Source organism: Maylandia zebra, linkage group LG18, assembly GCF_041146795.1.
Source record: "Maylandia zebra isolate NMK-2024a linkage group LG18, Mzebra_GT3a, whole genome shotgun sequence".
Lineage (NCBI taxonomy): Eukaryota > Metazoa > Chordata > Actinopteri > Cichliformes > Cichlidae > Maylandia > Maylandia zebra.
The window spans coordinates 23,341,356-23,367,258 of NC_135184.1; the positions used below are offsets into that span (position 1 = coordinate 23,341,356).

A 25,903-nucleotide genomic window follows, 5' to 3' on the forward strand; every position below is an offset into this window, starting at 1 on the left:
TACTATAAGGTCTTTAAGATAAGATGTCTTTAAATACAACCATTTATCATCTTAATCTGTTATCCACTTAAGGTGACACGAGGCTGGAGCTTTCACAGAGCGAGATCCACCCTTTGGAAATTAGAACTGAAAATAAAATTAGCATTGAACAATGTTTGTCTGCAGTGTCACGTAGAAACGCATTCTCTTTGGAGCTACTTTTAAAAAAGCAGTAATCAATACTCATTTCCTTTAAGTGATAAATGCATTTATGACTTGCTTTTCTCATAAAAGGAGAAAACGGGACATCACAAAGTGAAGAGCTTTTCCTTTATTGGCAAGGCATACAGTTCTAGTTGGACAGAGGGCTAACGCAGCCACAGTTAAACAGCAGAGTTGGATTGTCAAAGCTGCAGAGTTTCAGTTTATGACACACATTCATAAAAATCTCCACGCACAGAAATACTGGTCTTGGTTGGCTGTTGAGGCTGTTCGACAACGTGACATCTTCACTAAGAGTCAAAGAGCTTTCAGATGAGTGCACGTACTCCGAGATCCTTTATGAACACGTGATGCGATCAGATCAGTGATGACAGAGGAAGACAGGCGATAGGACGTGATCCAGAAAACCCAGACGGAAATCTGTCACTCAGCAATTTTTACACCAAGAGAAAAGTGAAAGTGAGTATTCGCTCATGTATAATTTTATATTAGAAGTGAAAAGGAAAAGTTTCTCACACATGAAGCCACGTGTGAGTATTAAAACCTTAGACTAAAAAAAAAAGCTACTTGTCTGTCACATCGTTGCTGACAGGTAATACAGAAGCAATAAATAAACTGTACACAAAGTACTGTGAGGAAAAAGAACACTATGAATTAGTGACACACAGAGAGACACACACTGACTCTTTGCATGTTGTGCTGGTTATAATGTTGTTAAATAGTCCTTTGGTGTTGAAGGCATCTTTGAGAGTTGAGTCGTCGGCTACAGAAAGGATTGCACATGTTTTACTCCAGCATGTCAGTGACCAGAAAAAAATCCCAAGTTAAAAATAAGGCTTCAAAAAAAAAAAAAAAAAAAAAAGGAAGAAAGAAAGCTCAGTCACACATTTAAAACATAAGTTACACTGTTTCATGGTAATAAAAAAGTTTCTCGACAGGATGAGTTTGGTAAGTTCTCTGCATTACTTTCATAGTGTTTGAATCCGGCAGCTAATGTCACACATCTCAACAAAACACTTCTTTTGCACAGTCAATTAGTTCATTATAAAAAGGACCAAAGAAAAGAAAAGACAAGACAAGACAAGGAACTTCAGCCCTTCTGAGCGTCAATGGTCCAGCTCATCCAATTCAATTAAACTACCAGGCCGTCCGTCAACAGAAAAGTGCAGAAGTGTGAGAGAACCGTACAAAGTGCTTTGAGTTTTTTTCCTTCTTTTTAGCAAATACTTCAAAAAAAAGAAAGAAAAGAAAAAGAAAAACATGAGAAAGAAAACTCATTCACCCGGACAACAAACACGTCACTGTTTTAAGACAATATCAGTTACTGTTACGGTTCGAACAGGAGTTCAGTGAGAGAGAGAGAGAAAAGAGCAGAGACACTGAGGTCAGATTGGCACACTGGGTGCTACAATCAACCAACTTTATCAGTCACTGATGGAAAGTAGCCAGTGGCAAAATGGAAATTACAGTACGGGTTGTGTCATGCTTGCTTGGCACTTGTTTTGTCATTGACTACCGGCGTGTCCCTGTGGAGAGCAAAGTACTGATCAATGAGAGGGGAAAAAGAGGGGAGATTCAGGCACAGGGAACTGGCTCTTTGTAACCTCCTGGGTTTTTACAGTTACAGCGATGCTAACATCTGTCATTACAACCTCATCAAGACACTGCCCTCATTAGTGCAGTAATCTATGCTAGTGGATGTTACCAAAAACACTATTTCAGTAGGTAGATGCTGTGAAGTAAGAATAATGGAACTGTAATAGCTTAATGTACTCGTAACTCTACTGTGACACTGAGGTTTTTTTTTCTTTTTTCTTTTTATGTTTTTTTTTTTTTTTCATGATGTCTGTGCTAGTTAGTGTTTCTCAGTCAAAAGCCTCCAATGAGTTCATGTTTTGGCTCGAGCCCTTAAAAACAGACAAAAACGAAGGCTACCTATGAACAAAACTGCAAAGTGCTAAAACTTGAAGGCAAACTGATAAAATGGGCGCCAAACATCAAATCAAATAAAAATAATCCAAACAATAAAGCAATAAAAACAGAAAAATAACCGACATTTTTTTGGGTAGTCCTACAGTTAAATAGGTTTTCAATGTAAGAACTTGCAAATCATTTACCACAGTACCAAAACTTTAGTTCCACATGTGGACACTGGGAGGCACCATAAGCACAGCCCACATCGCTCTGGATGTAACTCCTAGAGCGCCTAACGCTACACTGACCCTGGCTCAGTTTTGTTGCTGACTATATCTCATTAAGATTATTAAAAATGGAAATAATACATCTGAAAACAAGAAAAAATAATATGCGGTGCCAGCTCAGTCGTTATAATCATTAAAGCAACTTGCCTGCTGAGTACAATTAAATCGGCTGTGCAACACCAGCTGAAAGGAGTGCTACTGCATGTATACAAACACAGTGATAGAGTCACTTCAAATATCTGCTACATTTAAGGTGTTTTGCAAAAAAAAAATCCTTCATAGCTCTTCTTTTTGTGCTATGAATTTGCTTACACTTCTTTCAAGTTTGCTGTTAGCTGTAGCTTCAATTTACTATGTGTGAATCTAAATAACAGACAACTGAATTAAAAAAAAAAACTTACTAAAAATTAAAAACCAAAAAACCCCCAAAAGGCAGGCAAACCAGCATTTGCAAGTTTGGCAAGAAGTCTTAAAAGACTTTGTTGTGTTTTCGCAGTCATTCATCACTTCCTCGCTTCTTTCACACAAAAAAATACTCCATTAGAGGAAGACACGTCTGTCTTTAGTCGTAGCGGACTTTAGGTTAGCTGGTAGAAAAGCGTGTATTTTTCTAACTTCTTATCGTCTCTGTGGAACTTCAGCCACAATTTGTCTGAGTGAGAGACACAGATTTCCTGTCCTTACTGGAACAGCGACTGGGGCTATCTGTCTCTCTCCAGTGCAAGTGACTGCTGTGTGAAACTGCAGACTTTCTCAGTCCTCCCCCACAGCCTCCCGCACTCCCGTACTCCCCACCTTGAGTCCTGCTCTTAAACCCCATCTGCAGAAAAACAGAGGTGGTGGCGTTTGCTCGAAGTGGAAGGTGGGGTGTGACAGAGGGCGAGGCACTGAAATCAAGAATAATTAAACGAAAGAAAGTCGAAAGAGTCGAAACTATTGACTGGTGCTATGTGCCAATTCGAAAGCGTGGAACCCCAGAGACGCCTTCATCTGTTTCTCTTTCTTCTGCCATATCTTTCTCCGAGTCTAAAGAAAACGTCCTGCCCGAGTCACTTGTAAGCATTTTGGGAAGCCTTCGAGATACATGAGAGGCCGAATCGGATCTGTAGATTTCATGCCTCCTGCTGCTGTGGCCCTCCTCTTCCTCAGGTGGACTCTCTGTGTCAGACTCCCCCTCTTCTTCTAAGGTCAGCTTAAACTGAAACTTGTCAGCAGAAGCAGACCCGCTACCCCGACCATGTGCCGAAGCTTCCCCTGCAAAGGCATCTTCCTGCTCCTCCTCCTCCTCCTGGCCCTCTGGGTGAGGTGATGGGCTGTGGGGGATCATGCTCTGATACCACTCTCTGTTATCCTCCAGCGTGTCCAGGATGTCCTGCGCATCAGGGTGCACCAGGTCGGCCCATGTTTCCCACAGAGGATGAACGATGTAGTCGATGAAACCCACCTGAAAGAGAAAGCAATGTTTAAGACTGCGAATAACAAACTCAGCAGTGATGCTTTGACTTAATCAAAGAACTCCATCTTTCCGTGAGCGGTTTTGTATCCGAACTAGTTTTCTTCCTGACGTCTACATCCATCAACCACAGGAAGCATGAAGCTAGATACGGCTAATTTTTACAGGCTGTCTCCCTATCATTAACCATCAGGTTCATCATAAAATGTATTTTGAGGACCACTTCAGTGCCTTTTTAGTTCCATTATATAAAAGAGAAGGGATCTCCAAAACCCCCTCACAACAGAACAATCTAAATCTAGGCTGACGAACAGCACCAAGAGGAAAAATACATGAATTTGATTTTGAGGCTAAGCTCGCGGTTTAGGTTAATCCCCACCTGGTTCTTTTCTACTGAAGCATTGTGCTTGTCGCACATGGGGCTGATCTCCATGCCTTTCTCTCTCTCTCTGTCTCCCTGTGTGAAGAACTCCACCATGATGCGGTCTGTCCACTGGCGGTACAGCTCGAGAGGTTTGGTCGGGTTACTCAGGTCTGCACAGTGTACCATGTTCTGAAGAACCTGCAGTGGCAAATTAAACAGGTGTTGTCACATGTCAAATATATAGATTAGATTAGATTGATTCTATCTTTGTATAAAAAGAGTTCTCACCTGTATGCGATCTGAATAGTTGTCTAAAAGCAGGACTCCCAGGCTGGTGACTTTCTTAGTCTCCACCATGGTCTTCAGGTCTGCTAACAGGTTCATGTGTTTGGACATATCTGTGGCGAGCACCTGCAAGAACAACATTAAACACATTAAACCAAACAGAAGTCACTGGGGAAAAAGAAGGCCTAAGCTGAGTGGAGCTACTGCACGTCTACGATCTTAATGGTCCACTCACCATGTCGATGACCATTTTGCGAAGCGACTGACGCTGCTTTTTGTTGAGATTCTGAAAAATATCACAGTTGTCTTCCTGCAGAAGCTTAAAGCCTACAGCCAGGTGGTGATTCTCTAGCACTGACAAGTCATTGTACATCAGGGCCAGCTCTGAGTCTGAAGACAAAAAGGCATAAAAAACTCTGAATGCAAAATAAATCACGATCTCGTCAGCTACATAGTTAAATACACTCAGCACCCACACACATTCAGATAATCCCTGCAGAGCTACGAGCAAACTCACTGGTGTTGATGAGAAACTGATTGGAAACTCCGGGGTGATCCACGTCGTGGATGGCGCTGGCGAACAGCGCAGCGAGGATCTCCAGATCAGTAAACACAGCCTTGGATGACACACAAAGAGAGACAGTTAGTTTTGTGTGTATGCGTGCGTGTATGTGAGGGCATCAACCTGGACTGTGTATTTGAGCGTTTACCTCCAGTGCAGGTGTGGACAGCAGCACGTGTGTTGATTGGACCACGTCTGCAGCATGGATGTTGTTGTGGTAGGCCACATCAGCATGATAGTGGTCCTCCAAAGTCATTGTGAAGGTAATGAAAGTATCCACTGGAATCTTAAAGGACTTCAGCAGCTCACGTTCCTGCAACAGCAGAGGAGAGGATGGCTCATCCAAGGTAAAGATAAATGACTGATTACAAATTGTCTGCTAAGTCATTGCTTCATTGACTTCAGTAAATTCATTATGCACTTGTTTGCTTTGCCGTGTTTGAGGCTATAAAGTACAGGAGCCATACAGTACGCTGTGTGCTGTGATGTGGTACCTGGAAAATGGTGTACATGGTGACTGTCAGTGGGCGATTCCCAGAATACTCAGAGACCTTAAAGATGTCAATACCCCATCGATTTATATCCTCAAGTTCCTGTCAGTGAGAAAGTATAAATACGTATATTAAACAACATTCAGTATGTGGGAAAAAATAGAGAATTAGCCTCAGGGAAATAACAAATGAACTAGTCCTCACACCTTAGCTAGGAGTCCTTCCTGGCTAGCATTGACCCCAAATCGAGGAATGGTTGAAGGAGCGAGGCTGGGACTGTGGGTGGCCTTCTTCACACCGCTGATCTGGGACATAGGACGCTTTTTCTTGTCTTTCTCCTTGGTCGGGGGAGACATGATGTCCATGTCATGTTGTTTCTCTGCCAGTGAAAGTCATCCAGTTAACAGTGATGAAAACAGAAATGCACCACTAACACTAACTTTCCTGCTGTCATGCATTTCAACTACTCCTGTCTGAGCACTGTCCTGTGATTTACATGCATATCTACATGTATGTGCAGCAGTGTGTAGCGTACAAAGACGGCATATTTACCCAGAAAGGTGCTGGAGATGAATTCAGACACCTGGTTCCCTGAGCGGCTGGTTTCTGACAGCTGGCTGAGCTCTCGGTTCAGCATCCTCTTGAACTGAGGACAAACACATGCAAGCATCAATGAGCTTGATCAAACACTCTGTTTGCTAAACTGTGGACAGACTAGGTCGGATCAACTCAGCCGCCTGCTGGAACAACAGTTATCTCTTAACAACAACGTAGAAAAGAAACACTTTACAAGCAAATCACTCTCTCTCAAAACCTGCAAACGGTTCAGTCAAATACAAGTAGCAGATGCCACAGATCATGCTGACATAAGACGTGTTGAGTCTCAGAGAAAGTCAGAAAACAAGCAACACGTGAACCTCAGGGAGTCTCCTACCCTCCCATCCAGTTCATCCCTCTCCTCCCCTCTCCTCACCTGAATGAACATCAACGAGATGGAGATGAAATAAGTCACTTCTGGCATTTCAGCGTAAAGTCAAGCATGGGAGCAAAAATAAAACGAGTGAGCTCTCAGGTTTAACACGCCTGTTCGACAAAGCTGCCTGTCTCGGAAAAATCCACCAGCGAGTGCTGCAGAAGCTTTGATTATAAGTCTGTGGAAGAACAGGAGAATTGAAGCATATGTATGTGGGAATGCTGCTGGATGCCAGGATGCAAGGCAGAGAAGGCAGACTCTCCCCGACTCTCCCTCATCCACTCAGTTACTGCCTGCCCACTATGTGTGTAAACAGAGGGAGAATGGGGTACTCTAATCTCCACCTCCTTTCAAAAATGCCTAAGAATAGCAGCCAATCAGACACCCGCTGCAGCAGCGTGTAGCGAAACAGAGAGCCGTCATTGGCCACGAGACATACACAGTAGGCAGGGCAGAGTGAGGTTGTGAGACACACCATGTGCACCAAGTTTGAAGGTATGAAGGAAAAGCTTTGAATGGATGGGGAGGAGGGTTCATTCTTGTAGCCAAAAATAAAAATAGTACATCACGCACCACAGAGACTTGGGTGCCCTGACCATTAACACAATCAGAGGAGCAAAAGACAAAATGCTTTGACAAAGAAATGCTTAAAGCGGGCTCCAAAAGTTCACTCACAGCTAAATCGTGCTCAGAAGCAGATAGAAAATATTGAAGGATAATTACAGTGGTCTTAATGTTAAGCTGATTTATTCACTTTTATACAAAATTCAAACTTGGTAGTAATTACCATCAGAGGAGGAAAAAAATGCCTATGCGGCATGTAAAAAGCTCTTTCTTAAATACCCTACTCACATATAAATAACTCAGTGATTAAAAGTGGTTGCACGATTGCTCAAAGACCCTTTCTAGGGTCAGTAAAGATCCAGTTTAACAAAGCGGTTCGATAAGGTCGTCAGGGATGCAGAAACATTGTTCACTTCAGCCTCCCATGCACCTGTCGCTGTTCCCAAGGGCCGGCATGGATAATTCTTTTCTTTAGCTCATTGACTGATCTGCAGCAATTGTGGGGGCTGGGGAGAGGAGTGGGCGTGGGGGTGCCTCCAGCGAAACTCCCCTCCGCTGCCACGTGAGTGACGTGTGGAATGGTGTATGCATGAAGCAGGAAGCAGGCACGGTACGTGATTGGTTAATAATGTAATTCAGATTTATGTGATGAGAAGAGGTCTGTTTCCTTATGTTTGGACGCTTCTATGAAGTGGGTGTTTGTGAGTGCTGATCGGAGAGGAGAGGGAAGGATGGAGGAAGCATGCACGGTGAGGATTCCATTTCATCCAGTGCAACATCTCTCCCACTCCCACTACTCATTCACATGTTTCTGCATATGATTCAGGGAAAAAGGTGTGTCCCTGTTTCTAGTCCCCATCTGCATGCCGGGAATCATCCTATGCATGTAAGCTTCTTCCATCTGCGGACAGATGGGGGCTTCTATTCATATTTTCATGATGGATTCTTTGTGTTAATGAGCCTTCAGCTTGGTTAAAGCATCGGTGATGGTAATTGTATTTACGAGAGGCCACACACAATCCTTGGGTTTAGTGTCGTATTTGGGGCCTTTTCTAATTTGGGCAGGAAAAAAGCACAGCCAAAGAATACATCAATTCATAAAGCATGAAAATGAACATGCCTCATGTACTGTCTATATTATCCATTCTAAAAAGAAATCGGCTGCATTTCATTTCAAAAAGGGGAAATGACAACAGTAAGCTGGAAGAAAATGACCGCACGGCTGCAGATTGAGCACCTTTCCCAGCGGTGAGGTCTAAAAATAGACATATACAGGAATAACGGCATAATCAGCCTCCAAGGTTTGTTCTCTGGTGCTTTCTATACCAAAAGCCCTCCAAAATATACAAGGACAGTCCAATAAGCTTCCAACTTGCAATTAGAGCAGGACCAGAGGACCCTGTCTTCAAAACTTCATCTCTCTGACCCTCATACGTCTTTTAAGCAACTACAGCAGATGTTTAATAATAATAATAATGGATTGGATTTATATAGCGTTTTTCAAGGCACCCAAAGCGCTTTACAATGCCATTTAAGCTCCCAACCTTGCACTTAATCCATTTTCTACAACTGCAAGATTCACTCGTGTGTGTGTGTGTGTGTGTGTGTGTGTGTGTGTGTGTGTGTGTGTTTGTGAAATGTCCAAAAGAGCAACAAACTTTCATTCAGTCTTTCAGTTGCCTAAATTACCAGCTTCTAAAAGTCTAACTTAGCAGGCTGTTGGTAGTGTGTTAGTGTTTTGTTAAAGTACCTTGTTGGAAGCCATCTCACTGACAGAGTGTCGGGTTTTCAGCGTCTCTAGTTGCTCCAGACACCAGTCCAGCTCATCTAGAGTCTCTATGGCCAGCTGCTGGTGAGGCTCCTCTGTATGTATATCACACACATATATATATATATTAAATTTCATCGGGGAGGAAATGTTAATGGTATTTCCCTCTCAAATATTGAGCTGCATTTTGTTTCATAGTAATTGTATCCATGGGATGAGGATACAAGTGACTTACAATAAGCATTAAAAAAAATCATCATTACAGGCACATGGCTGGAATACTTGCCCACCACTGGATTTCATGTGTTGTTGAACAACATTCGCTTACTAATTAAACAGCTGTGATGTGTTTCCAGTAACCCAGATTTCCCGATTCCCAATCGTGTTAATATCCTTGCCATCTGTGTGTGTTTGTGTGTGTGTGTATGTGTTTTTTGTTTGTTTGTTTTTTAACAAGTGTGTATTTTGGGCTAATAAGTAAATATCTCATTCCAAAGCCGCTACCAACCTGCGAGGCTGGTCTTGCACATGGATGGTGGGTTGCTGCCTGAAGATCGTGTTCTGTAGACAGAGACCATCCAAAGTGAACATATTAAAGACACAAGTCAGGTGTGGTGGTGAAAGAGCAAAAAGACTTAGGAAGTCTCCAAAACGCCTACTTGCTGGCCGTGCGATCTTGCTGGCCGGTTATGACGGCAAAGTTACTTCTGACTGTCCTCAGGCTGGCGAGGACCTACGAGAGGAACAAAGGAGTGAATGTATGAGTTCATCAAATGACGCATTTGTAATGTGATGAAGTGTAGCTTTAAATGCTCATAAAAGCTTCCACTTTCATTGAACAAGAGCTTCTCAACACAAATCACTGACTATCATTTGATACTGTGGCTCTCCACTCTTGGCAGATGTGCTACCCAAAGGCATCCCCCACTCCCTTTCTGATGTTTTCATAGCATCACTGACACTCCTCTAGGTCACATCTGCCACTGCATCTGTCACCAAACACTGACTCAGCATGAGGAGAAAGCCCACAGAGTATCAGATGTCCAGACTTGATCCATGCATGAGCCTTATCTGCCACCATGCATATCTTAAACAGCATGATCCAGCAGTATTGGATTCTCAGCTCCTTTCACTGTGTAAAGTGAGCACAGGAGTGACGCACATCCCACGCAAGAGCTAGGCAACACCAGCGGGATGCTGATCCTGTCGCAGGGCCAACATGATCCTGAGGGGATGTTCCGGTAGAGCACTAAAACCCAGTCTCATACCATCTGGAGGCTGTTTTTTTTTTCTTCTTAATTTGTCCATCTGCCAAATTTTCAAATAACACAATAAGTAAAACAGGCTGACTGGAAAAGATTTCAGAGGACTCACCTGTGCAAACGGTGTGACTATCATGTCTTCTGTATGTCTGCAGAAAAGACACACAAGAGGAAAAAAGCATGAAAAAACACAAAATACTGAGAAGCTCAACTATAAATCCCTAAACTGTGATACCAAAGAGTGATAAAAAGAAACCTTCCTCGTATCTATTATAGTTTATTTTAATTTATTAAAGACATGCACTGCTTCTAGTGAGGCCGGTGAGGAAACAGTCGGGGTGAGGTGGAAAGGGTGGGCGACACGTTATGAACAGTTAAATATGAGTAAAAAAAACCCAAAAGTGTGTTATTATACTTGACTCCGCTCTGATTAAGCGTCGCATGCAAGAACAAACAAAACAGAACGGGGTGTTTTAGAGAGCCTGACAGGGGTCACAAGAGAGGTTTTTGATATTTAGTCATCGGGAGAAAGGAGGGAAATGATCATGAAGCCATCCAGAGGGAATGCAGAAGAGGCCTTCAGGGGACAGAGCCAGTGTGGGTTTATTTTCGCCCTAATTTATTTTGTTTATCATGTTCTTCTCACCGAGATGACAACCAGTTGACTTCCCAATGCTTCAAGCTTTCTTCCCTTTAAAAACAGATAGGCAAGAGGTTGAAGAAATCTGTGACTGCTTCAATTACAAAACTGAAGGTTTTCTTTCTTTCTTTCTTTTTTTTTAGATAGCGTGAAATCTATAATGTCTTGCTTGGGGATGTAACTGAGACACACAGAAAAACAAACAAAATATTCCTTTCTTTAGAATCCCAGTGGAATAGATTTGACATTCAAGCACTTTGTGATGGGAAAACAGCTGCAAGCAATACATAGCATGTCCTAATAAAGTATTTGAGAAGGCTCAGTCTTCTCAAGGTGGACCTTTCTTAACAGTCCTCCTCACTCTATGAAAAACAAGTAAAAAAGTTAAACTGCGTGACAATTTGGCTTCAGAACTCAAACTGCAAACAGGTAAGGGAGCCAGCACGTAAATCGAGGCACAAAACTGCTTCTCCAGCCCGGAAACCTCTGAGCTCAAACAGATAGAGAAGAACAGAAAAGCAGAAATGCAAATATGATCCATGTGATCCTAGTGGTATTCCTTTAGGATAAAAAGCACAGCATCAGGAATGGCTGTTGATACTTTGAAAACTTTTACCCGTGTTTTTCAGATGTAAAAAGCTCTTTTTTACTTTTAGAGAACTTGATATCAACAGATTACTACATGTAAAGCAACAAGATTCCTAGGCGGGGCATTGGATTTATCCAAAGGGTTTGTTTTAGGCCCCTCTCAATACATAGAGACAGAGGATTAACAGTTTCAACTGGTGGACTTACAGGTCACTGGCAGTGGAGGAGTTTCTGGAGGGACCTTTGGGTGAAAGGTCAAAGTCGGAGTCAGAGCGGTAGAGGAAAGATTCCCTCCGCTGGCTGTGAGGGAAATTGGTCGGTCGGGCCAGACCGGAGTTAGGGCTGGCCTGAGGGTCCAGTGGGCTGCGTCCCACAGACAATCCATTCTCCACATCAAAACTAAGAAGACATAAATGCAAAGAGAATTTATTAAGGTTAGATGGCTTAAGAGGCTATTTAGGAATTTACCAGCTTGTAGATTTGATCAGGAAAGGAAATAGAAGAAATGAATCCATCCAAACTGTCCATGCTTCCTGGAAAGCTTGTTTTTCCATTCTTAGACACACAGTGCCATAAAATATCTCCCACAGAATATCTGCAATGTGTGCATTTATGTGTACAATAGCTGGTGTGTATGAATATATCCCTGAGTCTGTCACACAAATACAGTTCAGCACTTTGTGACTGTTTGCAGCATCAGGCAGGAGCAACCGAAAACCAGCTGTCAACAGCGTTATTGGAAATACACCGAGTGGCTGGTCAAGCGTGTCAGCATGCACTGAGGTGAGAAAACGAGCTCCATTAAGAGCTGCAGGCAGTATAAATGCAACAGCCATAAAATAAAAAGAATAAGGGAGAATAAATGTGGGAATAAGCATTTCCCTTCAGACCAAACTGACAGACAAACTTTTTACAAAATTCCAGTTACAAGTTAACCAGACTGCTGCTCCTCTGGTGCCAATAACATGGACACAGTTACTAAAAGATGGAATATTCATATCTAAAACATCGCTACAGACCTTATAAAGACTTCTATCACACAAGCTTTCAATCTGATATTGTCCTTTCTTGAAGAGGAAATAGTGTAACATAGAAGTAAAAAAAACTCAAAATTCAAATTTAGAAGGGTGACAAAAAAAGGATAAGACATTGTGATATATATGAGCTCAGCTCACAGCTCAGGAAGTAAGCTAAAATCAGCACCACAATTCAAGCCGAGCAACAATGGTGGTGAAGAAAACACATCCAAGTCAGACTGAGACCAAAATGAGGAGGTGATGAGATCCAAAGAGGAAGAATAGCTCTCAGCACTGGTGGCTGCATGCAATGCTATAGCTGATTTATAAATAGGATAACTAACCGCTAAAATCCATTAAGTGTGTTATTAGAGTGATCCAAAAAAGAGCAGCTGATTGGCAGGATGGACCCATTTTTCATTATTAATATATTTAACATTAAAAGATAGTATAGCATTTGAAACAGCGAATCAAGCGAAACCTGAGGCTGTCAGGCAACCAGCCTGGACGTACTTGAACTCCACAGCTACACAATCATCATGCAGAGAAACAGTAAAGGCATGAAATGTGTTTAGATAACGTGATGCTCTCGTGATACAAGTATGTGTATGTGTCCGCGTGCGCGCGTGTACATACAGATGAATCCCGACTGTGAGCGAACAGCAGAGATAAAAATAGCAGCACAGTACTGACGTGGGTTACACGAGAGAGGCGAGTCTAAAAATAGCGCAGCGTCAGGTGAAGAGGAGTTCCTCCTGAAAAACACCGTCTGACTACAGAGGAAAACAACAAACGAAGGCACGGCAAGGTCCTTCTTCACAGTCTAGGCATGTTTCTCCTGTGATCTACATTTCTACTTTCCCACAGCGTTGCTCTGAGCCTCGGAGACTTTCGGCCAGCAGCTCCGTTTGGCAACGCATCTCCTTTTGCTAAACAGCGTGAGGATCTCCAGAATAGAAATCCACACTTTAGTAAAACAACCATTAGCAGAACATGAAGGATTTTGCAAGGGCAGATGCTGAGACACACTTGATCCCTTTCAAATAAACAGAACGGGGAAACCAATATTTCAAAATAAAAATCTCATGGCGTAGGTATGGGTTCCAAAGTGTTAGAGAATAATAACACACAAACCCAAAATGTCAGTGATACAATTACCACAAAATCAGATTCTTGTGCAGCTGTGTGGGGTCTAGAGTGTAACAAAATGCACACATTGAAAGACGTTAACAACTGCCATGTCGCATATATACTCACTGTACACTGTGTTGCATACAGCAGTTGATGCTCGGTTTAAATGTTCGACTTCAAAGTGACCATGGCTACACGCCTACCTGCACCAAGTTGTTGCCATTCAACTGGCAGATGTTTCCATTAACAAACAGTTGGAGAGGTGTAGCTAACAAAGTCAGAGGTCAGTGAGTGCACAGTATAGAAGGTGGGGAGTAATAATGTGTTTTTCACATGGTCAACAGTTTTTGACATTTGACACGACTACCTTTTACTCCAATCCATGAGCGATTGACCAACTTTGGCATTTGCAGAGTTGTGCTGCTACAATCCAGCCTTTACAGTTGCATGAAAACACTGCATTCATTCCTCTCTTGCTGCGTTCTGCAGTACTCTCCCCCCCAAGACGTTGGTGTGTTACTGGCTATTACATAACAGCAGAAGCTGATTTCCATGTGACAGATTCAGACACACTGACTGCATCACAGAAGAAAGTGCGAGTGACTAAAATGTCAGACACAGTACAGTGGGACTGTGCCAGCGTGGCTGCTAGAGTGAGCGTGCACGAATGACAGACAGGCTGTGTGTGCAAGGGGTAAAAAAAATCATAATTTTATGTGTAAATAATACAAACAATGAGTCCCAATGATGTACGCCTACAATGTGTGTATTTTAATCTCAAATTACTGAGGTGAGGAGATGGTCACGCTCTCCTCACCTTTTCATGTTTCCAGTTTAACCCATCTCTCTCATCGTATCTCTGTATTAATGCTGCGCCCGCTGCTCTCCTCGCGTGCTCTGATTATGAATCTGTTTGTATTTCCACACGTCTCTGTCTGTGCAGCTAAATTTAACCTCCGTTCGCATGTGAATCCAGAAAGGCAACACTGCAGCTAAAAATAACCTTCAGGTAGAATTCAGAGCCCTCCTCTCTCTCTTTCGCTCTCTGTTTGTCATCTCCGCCTCACAGAGCAGCAGATTCTTCCCTCCATTCATGAATATTTATGGAGGAGTTTCTATTTGAAGCCGATACCGAGCTAAAATTAGACCGCGGATCAAAATACCGCCTACGCCATTCCCCCACTGCTTTTTTTTTTTTTCGCTTCCAGTTTTTTTCTCTTTATCTCTCGCTGAGCTGTTGTGAGCCCAGTGCAGGAAAGGGAATCCTGACTCACTCGTGACACTTCACTGCTCACCTAGTACTCCAGCACCCCAGCAGACAAAACACGTAGTATTTTTGCATTGTGAAATCACAATCTTCTAGTTGTGGTTCATACAGTTTTATAACAAATCCTTTAATTTATGTGGCAAAAAAGAAAAAAAAAGGGGGGGGGAAGTAGCTGTTACCATGGAAACAAGCGATGGAGATCTAAATAGGTGATAAAGTAAAACAATAACTCAAAAACACATGCTATTTTTGAAAAAAATAGTTGTTGTTGAGGCTGTTAAGTTGTGAGTTATGGAGTTTATAATTTTCTAAACAGCTGAATTGTGATATTCTATATTCGGAAAAAATGAAAAAAGCAGTTTACAGTTTTTCCCGTAATGTCGTTTCACAGTAAGAACAGTGCAACCAGAATATTCCAGTATTTTCTGCACACCTCCAATGTGCACAATCTTTAACTATACAGTTAACAAAATGTGCATTAACTCTGTCAGCTGAGGCATTCTGTAGTCCTAAGAGGTCAAAGGTCAAGGTTCAAGCTCAGTGTGCGCATCGTCTGAACAGGAAGCTCCCACAGAAGCTCCGTGGCTGGTTGGTCTTCAAAAATGACTCCTCCATTGTCTTTTTGTTTTTCACAACTGGCACCCACCCACCCGCCTGCCCACCTCTCCTCCTTCTCCGGCACCCTTCCCACTCTCCACTCTTCTCTGCTCCAAGAATAAAAAAAAGGGATTTTTAAAAAATATCCCTGTTAGTGTGGGAAGGTGTTAATTATAGTCCCGATAAAACTGGTGATGAGTGATAGCTAACGTGTATTTTAGGTTCTTCCTGCCGAATTAAAATAATCTATTCATTCTCTCTGAGGACAGAGTCCCTCTGCTGGGCCTTAGTGAAACTGCTACAGCCAGTCAATGTTCATGTCTGAACAGAGAAAACTAAGGCATGTTATTCATTTAATAATTTATTATTCAGATATTTGTATCATTGTAGCTTCAGCACAGACAAAACATGCATTCTGACGATTTTGGGGTGAGTCTTTGAACTTGCACATTGTATGCATTGTAAAATAATGAGGTAGAGACGAAGTTTTCTGCAGATAAATCAAATTAATCACTGAACAAAAACCCGAGCTACTTTTGTTCTTAATTATTGCCACGCTGTAAAAAAAAAAAAAACCCTGACTGAAAAGTTTTTATACGTGCAGAGACGGTGAAAATAAAATCTCATATAAAAGCTAAAAAGCCAGCTGAAATGCGTAATGTGCCACCTGTTGGAGATTGGATATGGTTAAATAGAACCATCCTAATTTGGCATCTGCATTCGCACACCAAGCTTCAAAGGTGGACATGAATGCACATGCACTCGCACACTTAATTACTTCTCTTGTCTAAAGACCAATTAGAGCCAGCATTCCTGGACAAGGCAAAGACTTTTAGTTTAAAAAAAAAAAAAAAAAAAGGTGTAAAGAGAGAGGTGTTACCATGTTTGTTATTTAAGTGGTTGGCTGGTAACAAGTGTGATTGATGGCAACCTGTCAGTGGCCCTGATACTTGACACCCCGCCTGCGTCACCGCCTGTCATGGCAACGTCAATCCCATCTGGGGAGCATTAAAATACAGGAGCAACGGCGAGCGAGAGAGGGAGAAAGCAAGGGCGAGATAGGCCCGTAAACCAGGGCAAGCTGTCATCTGAACCTTCATTCATCACTCCCAGGCCTTTGCTGTGACACAGCCAGAGGTAGAATTAGTTGCACCAAAGCCGAGCTGCGCGACGAACTGGGACGTTTATTCAAACGCTGTTTAAACTGATGCACAGAGCATTCGCTTCATGCAAGAGAAAATTGTGCTTTTGTAAAACTTGGGAGATAATCTGAAATGATTTCTAGTATGCGACAATGTGTCAGTGTGAAACAAAAGCAACAATGCTGTGAAATTATTACAGCACAAGAGGCACGAGAGACATTCTCCGCCCGGCTTGAGTGAGACCACAAAGTTCACACCAGCAACTAAGAGTCCACACGCTGTAGCTCAGCACACAGAACAATGGGAACAAAGGGAGAACAGATGTTGTAAAAGTGGTCACAGTAGAAATCCACAGAGGTGATTTTGATTCACCCAGAGGTGAATCAGCTCTATTTATCCCAGAGCACAAAGTCATCAGTTTGTGCTCTGGGATAAATGTTGGTTTTGTGTGGCCCTTCACACACACAGCCAGGACCACCCTGTTGTTTGTCTTGCGCGTCTTCTTCTTCTATTCTGTAACATCACGTTACTGAATCTGGCCGTGAAGAAACCCGATGGAGGTGGTATGTGTTTACATGTCGACAGTGTAGCTAGATTAATTCACAATTGCCTTATCTTTTTCCCAGAGCACCAGCTGCAATCCATCTCTGAAAGTACACTTATATTTTCATTGGTTTCTTGCATCTTCTAAATATTTTCTAAAAGCAATGTCATGATTATTTTATAAATCTGATTATGTTATACACTGTGGGTGGCTTAAATGAAGTATGGTAAAACAACACGTCTCATGGAAAATGTTTCCTTTTTCCATGAGTACATCTTATCAATTTACCTTCTCAAGCATGCTCTGGAATATGGCGCAGTTAAAGTAGTGTGTTTGAACATCATGCAAGGTCATTTGCCTTGAATTGAAGATGATAAAAAATTCTAAGCATCCAAGAAAATCCACCGAGTAATGGCTCAAAAAGAAAAGGGGGTCATGGAGAGGACTGTACTTAAATGCTGCGAAATGTGGATGTCAAACAGAAAAAACAAACAAAAAAAACTCTTTGACTTGTCAGATCACTAAATGAATGTTGCATGAAAGAGTGGTGAAATAAATATCAGACACAGGTCTGACAAATTATGCAAAAAACCTACAGGAAGTAAGTTATTTATATCTCAGTTGGCCCAAAATAAGCTTCTGAGGCTATGGGTACATTTTCTACAGGAGAACACTAAATCTATTGAGATTTTGATATTGACTGAAAAAAGCATGTGGTGTTTCACAGAGGATCAAATGTTCCTCATTTCACATGAATGTGTAATAAAGGCACTCACAACAGATTTAAGGAAAGAAACTTATCGGTTGTCTTGTCTGTCATGTCACTGACAACTGACTTGTGGACCATTAACCCAAAAAGGGAACAGCCTTGTGACAATTAGCCTAGCTAAACTTAGCTTAGCATGAAAACAAACAAAACGAGCATTTAATCTCATTCGAGGCTCTGTGCTGGACTCATGTTTTAGTTGATAGGACATGTTTATTAGTGAGTTTTACAGGAGCTTATAAGTAGATTTTGTGCCCCTTACACAAAGCAAAGTTAGCTTCTGAGCTAACGTTCAACAACAAAGCAAACGTGTATTTCTCAAAAAGCCAAATTAGCATTTAGCTGAATAAGCTAAATATGTAAGAATGTGTTTCTCTGTTCCTGAATAATCCTCCTAAAACACACACACAGAGCAGTTTTGCTATATACACTGTAGATCTTTCTCAAACCATACAGCAAAGCAGCACAGACATAAACCGGACTGCAGCTGTGACTGCTTAAGAAAGTAGTTGTGAATAGCAACACAAACAATAACCTTTTAGCTATTTTCACACTTTACAGCCAACAAAAACAGGCCCAGCAGGTCAGCCTCTGAGTGACAGAGGAGAGCTAATTATAGACATTGTGCATTGGTAATAGAGATGTCTAACCACTGTTCAGAATGAAGTGAACCAGGAAAAACTGGTTTTAAAAGTGTGTAATCCAATGTAGAAGACACACAACAAAGACAGGGACTCAGAATCATTTGCCTTATCTTATCATTGCCTTAAAAAATGAAGACCCAACCTATACTTAGATTATTACCTGCTGAATAAATAACATTTGGCTTAGAAGACATAAAAGCTTTTGTACAGACATACTGTAAGAAGTTACTATTCTCGTTAAGGAAGACTTCACGTTTAATGTGATTAACTATTAACCTAAAACAATGCATGATTTCTAAAGAGGCAATCCTAGATAGTCCTATAGAGGAATATATCTGTTAACACTAAAATTAACAATTACCATCAGCTAATTTCAAGCAACAAAAGGGTTTGGAAGTCAGTATCGGTAAGTAAATAGTTAGGATGTTGTTAGATTATTCTTGTTATGTCTGTAAGGAAAATCTGAACGGTTCTTGCAGGCAAGGAAAAAATTTTGGAAGGTGACTATCTAGTAGTCTATCTAGTATCATAACTCACTTAGCTGCAACCTTATTTTCTGGTCCAGTACTGATTGCTCGGAAATGACTGTGTGCAAAGTCTGGAAGGATGGATTCCCTCCTCACTACGGTCAAGGTGAATAACTACCAGGATTTATACATATATCACACTCATGCAGTATTACATTACATTTGTCAAACAGCATTTATTTAACTTAGAGAAAATGAGTGTCAGAGGTAAAACACTGCAGGTTCCTCAGGACTTTCCCTCTGATGGCTTCAGTCACCCAGCTGTCTTCCCCCAATATTTTTCTTCCTTTGAAAAACAACATAAAGTCTAGATGTGGAGCTCTGATACCGTTTACAATGTGAAATGACTGCCGAGGACAATCTTGCTGTCAGTCATCAGTTAGCTGATACAGTGTAGGCAGTGGTGAGATGTCACAATCAGAGGTGCTGTGGAAGAAGGAAATACTCGTTTTTCCAACAAATGGTTTTAAGTTACACTTACACAAGCGCTGTCAGCTGCAAGAATTCCAACAATTTCAGTGCAGCCAAATTGCCCAGATATTTTTTTTTGCATATTTTGTGCCTAATCTATGAAATTGAACTTGCATAAGGAATCTGTCACTGCAAACACATTCCATTTTCTTCAAATGTTCCTCTTTGCCTTTCCTTGAATGAACCCTGAAAGAGAAACTCGCTGTTAGAGCGACAAGCTGTAGAATGATGTGTGGATATCTTGCTGGCAAAAGATAGATATGTAGCTGACCTCTATTTCACTGCGAACTGTTGTTTAAATTGCAAGTGAACAGTGGGTCATACACATACATAAAGGACTCCTTGCATGGGAAAACCTCTAACTTCAACTCCAGATTTTAAATAATAAATAAATCAGTATTTCCATTCAGTTAAAAGCCACTTCAATGCAAGTCCACCTCATGGTATTAACTTGAGGTGGAAGAGGAGGTGGAGGTGGTCAACAAGTACCTCGGGCTGTGGGTGGACAACAAACTGGACTGGTCATGCAACACAGAGCACCTGTATAAAAAAGCCCAAAGCTGACTGCACTTCCTCAGGAGGCTGAGGTCTTTTAACATCTGCAGGAAGCTCCTGAGGATGTTTTATCAGTCAGTGGTTGCTGGAGTACTTTTCTATGCTGTGGTGTGCTGGGGGAGCAGCACAGCAAAGAAGGACTCATCCAGGCTGGAAAAACTGATCAGGAAGGCTAGCTCTGTGGTGACAGTGGCAGAGAAAAGGACACTAAAATTGCTGGACATTATGGACAATGCTGGGTATCCTCTGCACACGGCCATAAACAACCAGAGGAGTCTGTTCAGTGACAGGTTGCTTCTCCCAAAGACAAGAACTAACAGACTTAAAAACTCCTTTGTCCCACACGCCATCAAACTGTTTAACTCCTCTCTGGAGGGGAGAGGGAGGGGAAACAGGAGGACAAAGGAGGGGGGAACAACTAAGCTGTAGTGCAATACTTTTTGTTAATATCCAACATTGCAATAAACTTCAATACTTGAATGTGCAATTCCCTTGTATTCTTATTCCTATTTATTCCATTTATCCCTTTTGTATACTCTTTATTTATATATGTCTCTGTATTTATATATGTGTATATATGGTATCTGCTCACATTCTGTAACTTCTGTCGGTGCTGTGCTATTTGGAAACCGAATTTCCCAGAGGAACCCACCCGAGGGATTAATAAAGTTTTATCTAATCTCTAATCTAACTTCAACCAAATTTCATTTAATGAGGAAAAGTCTAAAAACCACTGCTGTGGCCATCGCTCCTCTAAATAACAAACTTGACAGCAAAGACCAGTGATAGGAGCACCTCAAAGGAAAAAATACTATTAATCAAGCCAAGCATTGGAAACAAACAGTTTTAAGTGAGGCAACAAAGGGTTAAATTCCAGCTTTACTCATAGACGTAATTGTTTCCACATTAAAATGATTCATTAAAACAACAACAACAAGCAATATTGCTAACAACAAACCTCAGACCAGAGGAGGGTGAAAACAACTGTCAGGGACGACTCACAGCTCATTTGAATGTCGAATGTCACAAATGTAGGATGACATCAAGCGACCTACAAACTGAAAATGGCAGCCGGGGTGAAATGCAGGGGGCAGGTCTGGAGTTGCACAAACAAGAAAGGAGGAAAGAAGATCCAACCTAAGGTTTGCAAAAGACTGTAGGGGACTCGTTTACCCGGAAGGACCTAACCTGGTCGCGTAATTGTTAGGCAGAGAGGCCCGGAGAGGCCTACAAGCCACACAATCAGTACAGGGCTGCATGGATGTGCATCCACGGTCTCTGCAGTGTCAACAGACTTCTGGATAAAAATATAAAAATAAGGTACTTAAAAATATCATCATTAAGTTTGTAAATTCTGAACGTATTTTAATGACCAACAAATCACTCAGTTTGTTAACACAACAAAATAGGTATGCACACGGGTGTTCACTGCTCGTAGACTTAAATTACACCTTTCTTGGCTGCTACTTCAAAGCACATTGTGCGCTGTCTTTCCTGCGTGCTGCACAACAACATTGAATATTTAGTATTTACTGCTGTTTACACTTAGCTAGATTAATGCGATGGCGTTGTGTTTAGTATGTTGCTTTGGGGTTTTTTTTTGCTTGTTTTCTATTCTTCTTTTCTCAACAGGTGATCCAGGAGATTTTTTTCTCCCCCCCTTTCTCACTGTCCCTCTCCCCTTCTGTTTTTCTTTTCCTTCCTCTTTCTTTCTCCCTTTCCTATCCCTCACTCATGTCTGTCCCGTCTGTAACATCTGAAAATAAAATATAATAAATAATAAAAACAAAGGTCGATCAAATGGACCAATACAGCAATGCCACGATGATCCATTTGGCAAAGTAAATCCATTGGGTATCCTTGTTGGTCTTCAGACAACAATTCTGATGGCTAAAGAACCAAATGGGACAGGCAAAAAGAAAAAAGAAAAAAAAAACACAACAAAATACACCTCTCAGCTTTTCATGTATTTTGAAGGTGTTTTTTTGGAGACCTGGAATGTAAATGTTCCTGTCTCTAAAGCACTTTGGGTATAATTATAAGCTGTAAATAAAATAGACAAGACAGTAAAGACAAAAAACTTTACGCTTCTTCTTTTCCAATAAAAATAATTTATTCAACACAAGTCAGTGGGCTACATACTAATGTATTGCCCACATTTTCATGCCTGTATCAAGCAACCTGATTCCTCTTTATGAAGAAAATGACACAATTTCAGAACCCTGTGTGGTTTTCATGCTTTGTAACAAACTGAAGTGCACATACAGGCCATCCATCCATCCATCTTCATCCGCTTTATCCGGGGCCGGCCGCGGGGGCAGCAGCCTAAGCAGAGAAGCCCAGACCTCCCTCTCGCCAGCCACCTCCTCCAGCTTAACCGGGAGAACACCAAGGCGTTCCCAGGCCAACCGAGAGATATAATCTAGCCCTGGCGGACTGATCCCCGGCTGCCAAGACACATACAGGCCACATCTTTAAATATAAGTAACCTTTGCATGATGACTCTTCCTGTGAGGTCATCACCGGCTACTGAAACAAAGTAGTCTTCAACTCACGTGTCCATTTAAAAACACAGGTAAGAGAGCGGTTTCACAGCCATGCTCGTCTGTGCGCCTCGGGCCTGCAACCCATCAGCGGACCTGCTGCCTCCGTCTGAGACAGATGGTCCATGTCACTTCACTCCCCCGTGGGCCACACCATGACTAGGAAGCGTTGATGAATTAAGAAATGCTTTGGAAAGACTTTCAGGAGACATTTATTACGACAAAGTGGCTTTTGGCTGAGAAACCTCCTCTACTTCGCCAGGACCTGTGAGAGTTATGAAGCGTAGCGGGCACAAGATGAGTTAATCACTTCTGCAAATGAGCACGGCGACTGAAAGCTTGGATTCATTTATCAAGCCCGCAGTGACCTGGCAAAGTCAGATAATATTTGACCCCGGCACAAGTGTTGTGCGATTATCTCAAAGACAAGAGTCTGTGTACGTAAATGAAGCAGTAACAAGAAACATCTATCTAGAAACTACTTAACAGGAGTTGGCATCTAAAGCGTTAGAGTGGATCCAACATTCACACTTAGAGACGTTGATAAATTAGGCAGATGAAGATTTCTCTTTCCTCCTCCTCTCCTCCCAGGTTGAACTGACAGGGGAGAGTGTTGGGTTTCTAAAAACGCACGTCTAAAGCTCAGCTTTACTGCCAAAACTGTCAGCATTGTAACGCACTTAATTTATATTAAATTACCCTGAGCATAACTCCCAAACACCTAACAAAGCCCACACTTGTATTTGCCATCAGTGGTTTATTTAGAAATAATCTTTAGGATTTTTCCATCCCTTCCATCACTGTCAAACCTGCATGATATTCCGTGTCACTGTTAATTTTGCGCGCAGCCCTCTGCTGACACGGCTGAGGTAAACTAGATCAACAGCCTGTGGACACACAGCTGCCTGCAAATGGGCTCGAGAGAGGGGGAGAAGAGAAACGGCTCGAATCGATGGAGCTAATCACCCAGCTTTTAATTTTCGACCCGACAACAAGAGCGGGCTCTGTGATTTGTTATGCAGAAAATAACAACGTAAACCTTTTACCCACGAGAGGTACAAAGAAAAAGAGCCATAAACGTCCTGCTGAGGACGATTAACTTTGCAGGTATTTCCGCTGGTCAGTTTAAAAGTTTGCTTTTAAAGTTTGCTGTGAGGGATTCACCCTGAGATCACCATGAATGTAAAAATGTACTAACTGTGACCCACTGCAATAGAATTACCACCATCATCTATTTTTCCATAATAAGGGATGAAGTCAAACCACTTTTACCGACTCAGAAATATTGTTACCATGCCATACAATGCAACTACAGTTACCACAGTGTTGCATTTATTTTTACTATAGCTTGACTTGCATGCGAGCTCCAAAACTGTTTGGCTTTAAGTTTGACTAGGGAGTAAAAGTGAAGCTCCCAGCTGGGCCCCAGCATGCTGAAAGGTTGAAGATGAAATTCTGTATTATTAAAATAGTTTGTTGCTGTCTCTGTCTGCCAGTTTTTATATTTGGTCTTAATATTTTTATAAATTCACCCAATTCTTCCATCTTTTTCCACTTCAACTCAGGGTCAGCGTGGGGCTGGAGCCTATCTCAGCTATCACAGAGCAAGAGGCGCGGTACTCTCTGGACATGTCGTCGATCTGTTGCAGGGCTAACAAAGAGGGACAGACAACCACTCACACCTACAGCCACTTTGGAATCACCAGTTAAGCTAACATGGAAGTTCTGGACCGTGGGAGGAAGCCAGCCAGGCGGATTCAAACACAGGAACTTCTTGATGTGAGGTGTTGGTGCTAACCATTACAGCTATTGTGGCCCCCTCTCCAAAATCATGCTGTTCTCAGCAAAATAGAAGCAAATATAATTAAAGTAGACGTGCCTAACAGGCTATTTTAATACCTTAAGGCGAATATTACTTCCACAACATTCAAATTAAAAAAGCTTTACACGCCGATGAGCTGCGACTGTCCCATGAATTGCGTGGGAATTTCTCTATCCACGTTTCAGCAAAGTTTAAAACAGTTGAAAGGAGAAACCAGTAACCACCACCGGACGCAAAAATATCGTCAGCACTCACCCACCAACTTAAAGAAAATAGCATGGCATGCATAAAAGCACCAACCCTTCTATCTGCTGCGCTCACAGACATGTAAAAACATGCATAACCTCAACACATATCCATCTAAGTCGAAGGCCTACTTTCATGTTTTCTTCTGCAGTTAAGTGAGATAATTGGCCTTTAAATCACGCACTGCGGCCACATGAGACGCTCTAAGTTTGGTGTCTGATGTCAAACGCTGCAGATTTATATCCTTCCTCCCCATGCAGGTTTAATTTGTCAGTTCATCTCATGCCTATGTGGGAATCTACTCATGCATGACTATATTTTATAGACAAAAGGAGCCGAGGCTGACATCAGAGTGTCTGCACTGGCTCCATAGATATCAGCTGTGATCTACTTTATGTGGACTGGCTAAGAAATAACAAAAGGGAGGATTAAAAAAAAGAGGGGAGGTATGAAAAAAGATATAAAGAGCATAAAAATGGTTTATACTACTGATTATAAAATAAATGCATATACTTCATAAGGCTGTCTCTGATAATCTCATGTGTTTCTAATCTGCTTGGACTTCCTGTAACAAATTACTGAAAGAAAACAGGCCATTTATTGGAACTCGGGCTCCAGCAAGAGTCAGTTCTTCCATCAGCATCACCAGCACAACCTCCCAGATAAAATAACTCAATCCAAATAAAGATCTCTACCTCCCGGTTTCTGATTCCCCTCTTTGAGCACATTTACAGATCTACTCCAGCAAAGACTGCTGCTCGTAAAGCTCTGACCTTTTTAGATCCACGGGTGGAAGTAATTCGAGCAGCAACGTAATGAGCAAACGTCCAGTGTCTCCACAGTTTGACATTTTTAGTTAATTTTGCTTGTTTAAGAGTAGAAGTCAGTTGCTTTTCCTGGCACGGGTCCCCAAGAGCAATGAAATCATATGGGGCAACTGACCGTTAAAAGCACCACTGCTCACAAATGTTCTGCGTTACATCTGATAAACAAAGACCCAGCCTGAGAAACAGGACAGAGGACAGTAATGTAAACACGGCTTTATCTCCGAGTCCTCCTTCAGAGCCTCCCTGCTGGCACTGAGGATTATGTGTGAAATTACAAAAGTTCTGCGGGAATTTTTCCTATGAGAAGGACAGCAGCATTCAAGCTGCATGTCAGATAGATAAGCTTTAATGAGAAAAAAGTATTGCGTTACGAAACAGGATTTCTTAAACTGATGTGCGAGACACACAGAAAAAACATCCTGACGTTTTCCTTCACATGAAAACTTTGTTAAT

The 25,903-nt window shown here is 41.9% G+C and overlaps 1 protein-coding gene across 6 annotated transcripts in view; it reads right to left on the bottom strand.

Annotated features, from left to right (window-relative positions):
* Positions 1 to 292: 292 nt before the first annotated feature.
* The window catches only part of pde4ca (phosphodiesterase 4C, cAMP-specific a), a 49,233-nt gene continuing 23,622 nt past the window's right edge, over positions 293 to 25,903 (bottom strand). For 5 of the 6 annotated variants that reach the window (XM_076876418.1, XM_023154619.3, XM_004542408.4 and 2 more), the window contains exons 2-16: positions 11,560 to 11,751; positions 10,771 to 10,815; positions 10,237 to 10,273; positions 9,522 to 9,595; positions 9,371 to 9,423; positions 8,845 to 8,957; positions 6,110 to 6,203; positions 5,764 to 5,936; positions 5,561 to 5,659; positions 5,215 to 5,379; positions 5,022 to 5,121; positions 4,740 to 4,894; positions 4,508 to 4,630; positions 4,235 to 4,417; positions 293 to 3,846 (exon numbers count right to left, since the gene is read on the bottom strand). In XM_076876418.1, coding sequence (XP_076732533.1) covers positions 3,349 to 3,846; positions 4,235 to 4,417; positions 4,508 to 4,630; positions 4,740 to 4,894; positions 5,022 to 5,121; positions 5,215 to 5,379; positions 5,561 to 5,659; positions 5,764 to 5,936; positions 6,110 to 6,203; positions 8,845 to 8,957; positions 9,371 to 9,423; positions 9,522 to 9,595; positions 10,237 to 10,273; positions 10,771 to 10,815; positions 11,560 to 11,751 — 2,104 coding nt within the window. In that variant the 3' untranslated portion in view covers positions 293 to 3,348. The remainder of the gene's footprint in view (positions 3,847 to 4,234; positions 4,418 to 4,507; positions 4,631 to 4,739; positions 4,895 to 5,021; positions 5,122 to 5,214; positions 5,380 to 5,560; positions 5,660 to 5,763; positions 5,937 to 6,109; positions 6,204 to 8,844; positions 8,958 to 9,370; positions 9,424 to 9,521; positions 9,596 to 10,236; positions 10,274 to 10,770; positions 10,816 to 11,559; positions 11,752 to 25,903) is intronic. The other variant, XM_076876417.1, reaches the window with a different exon arrangement.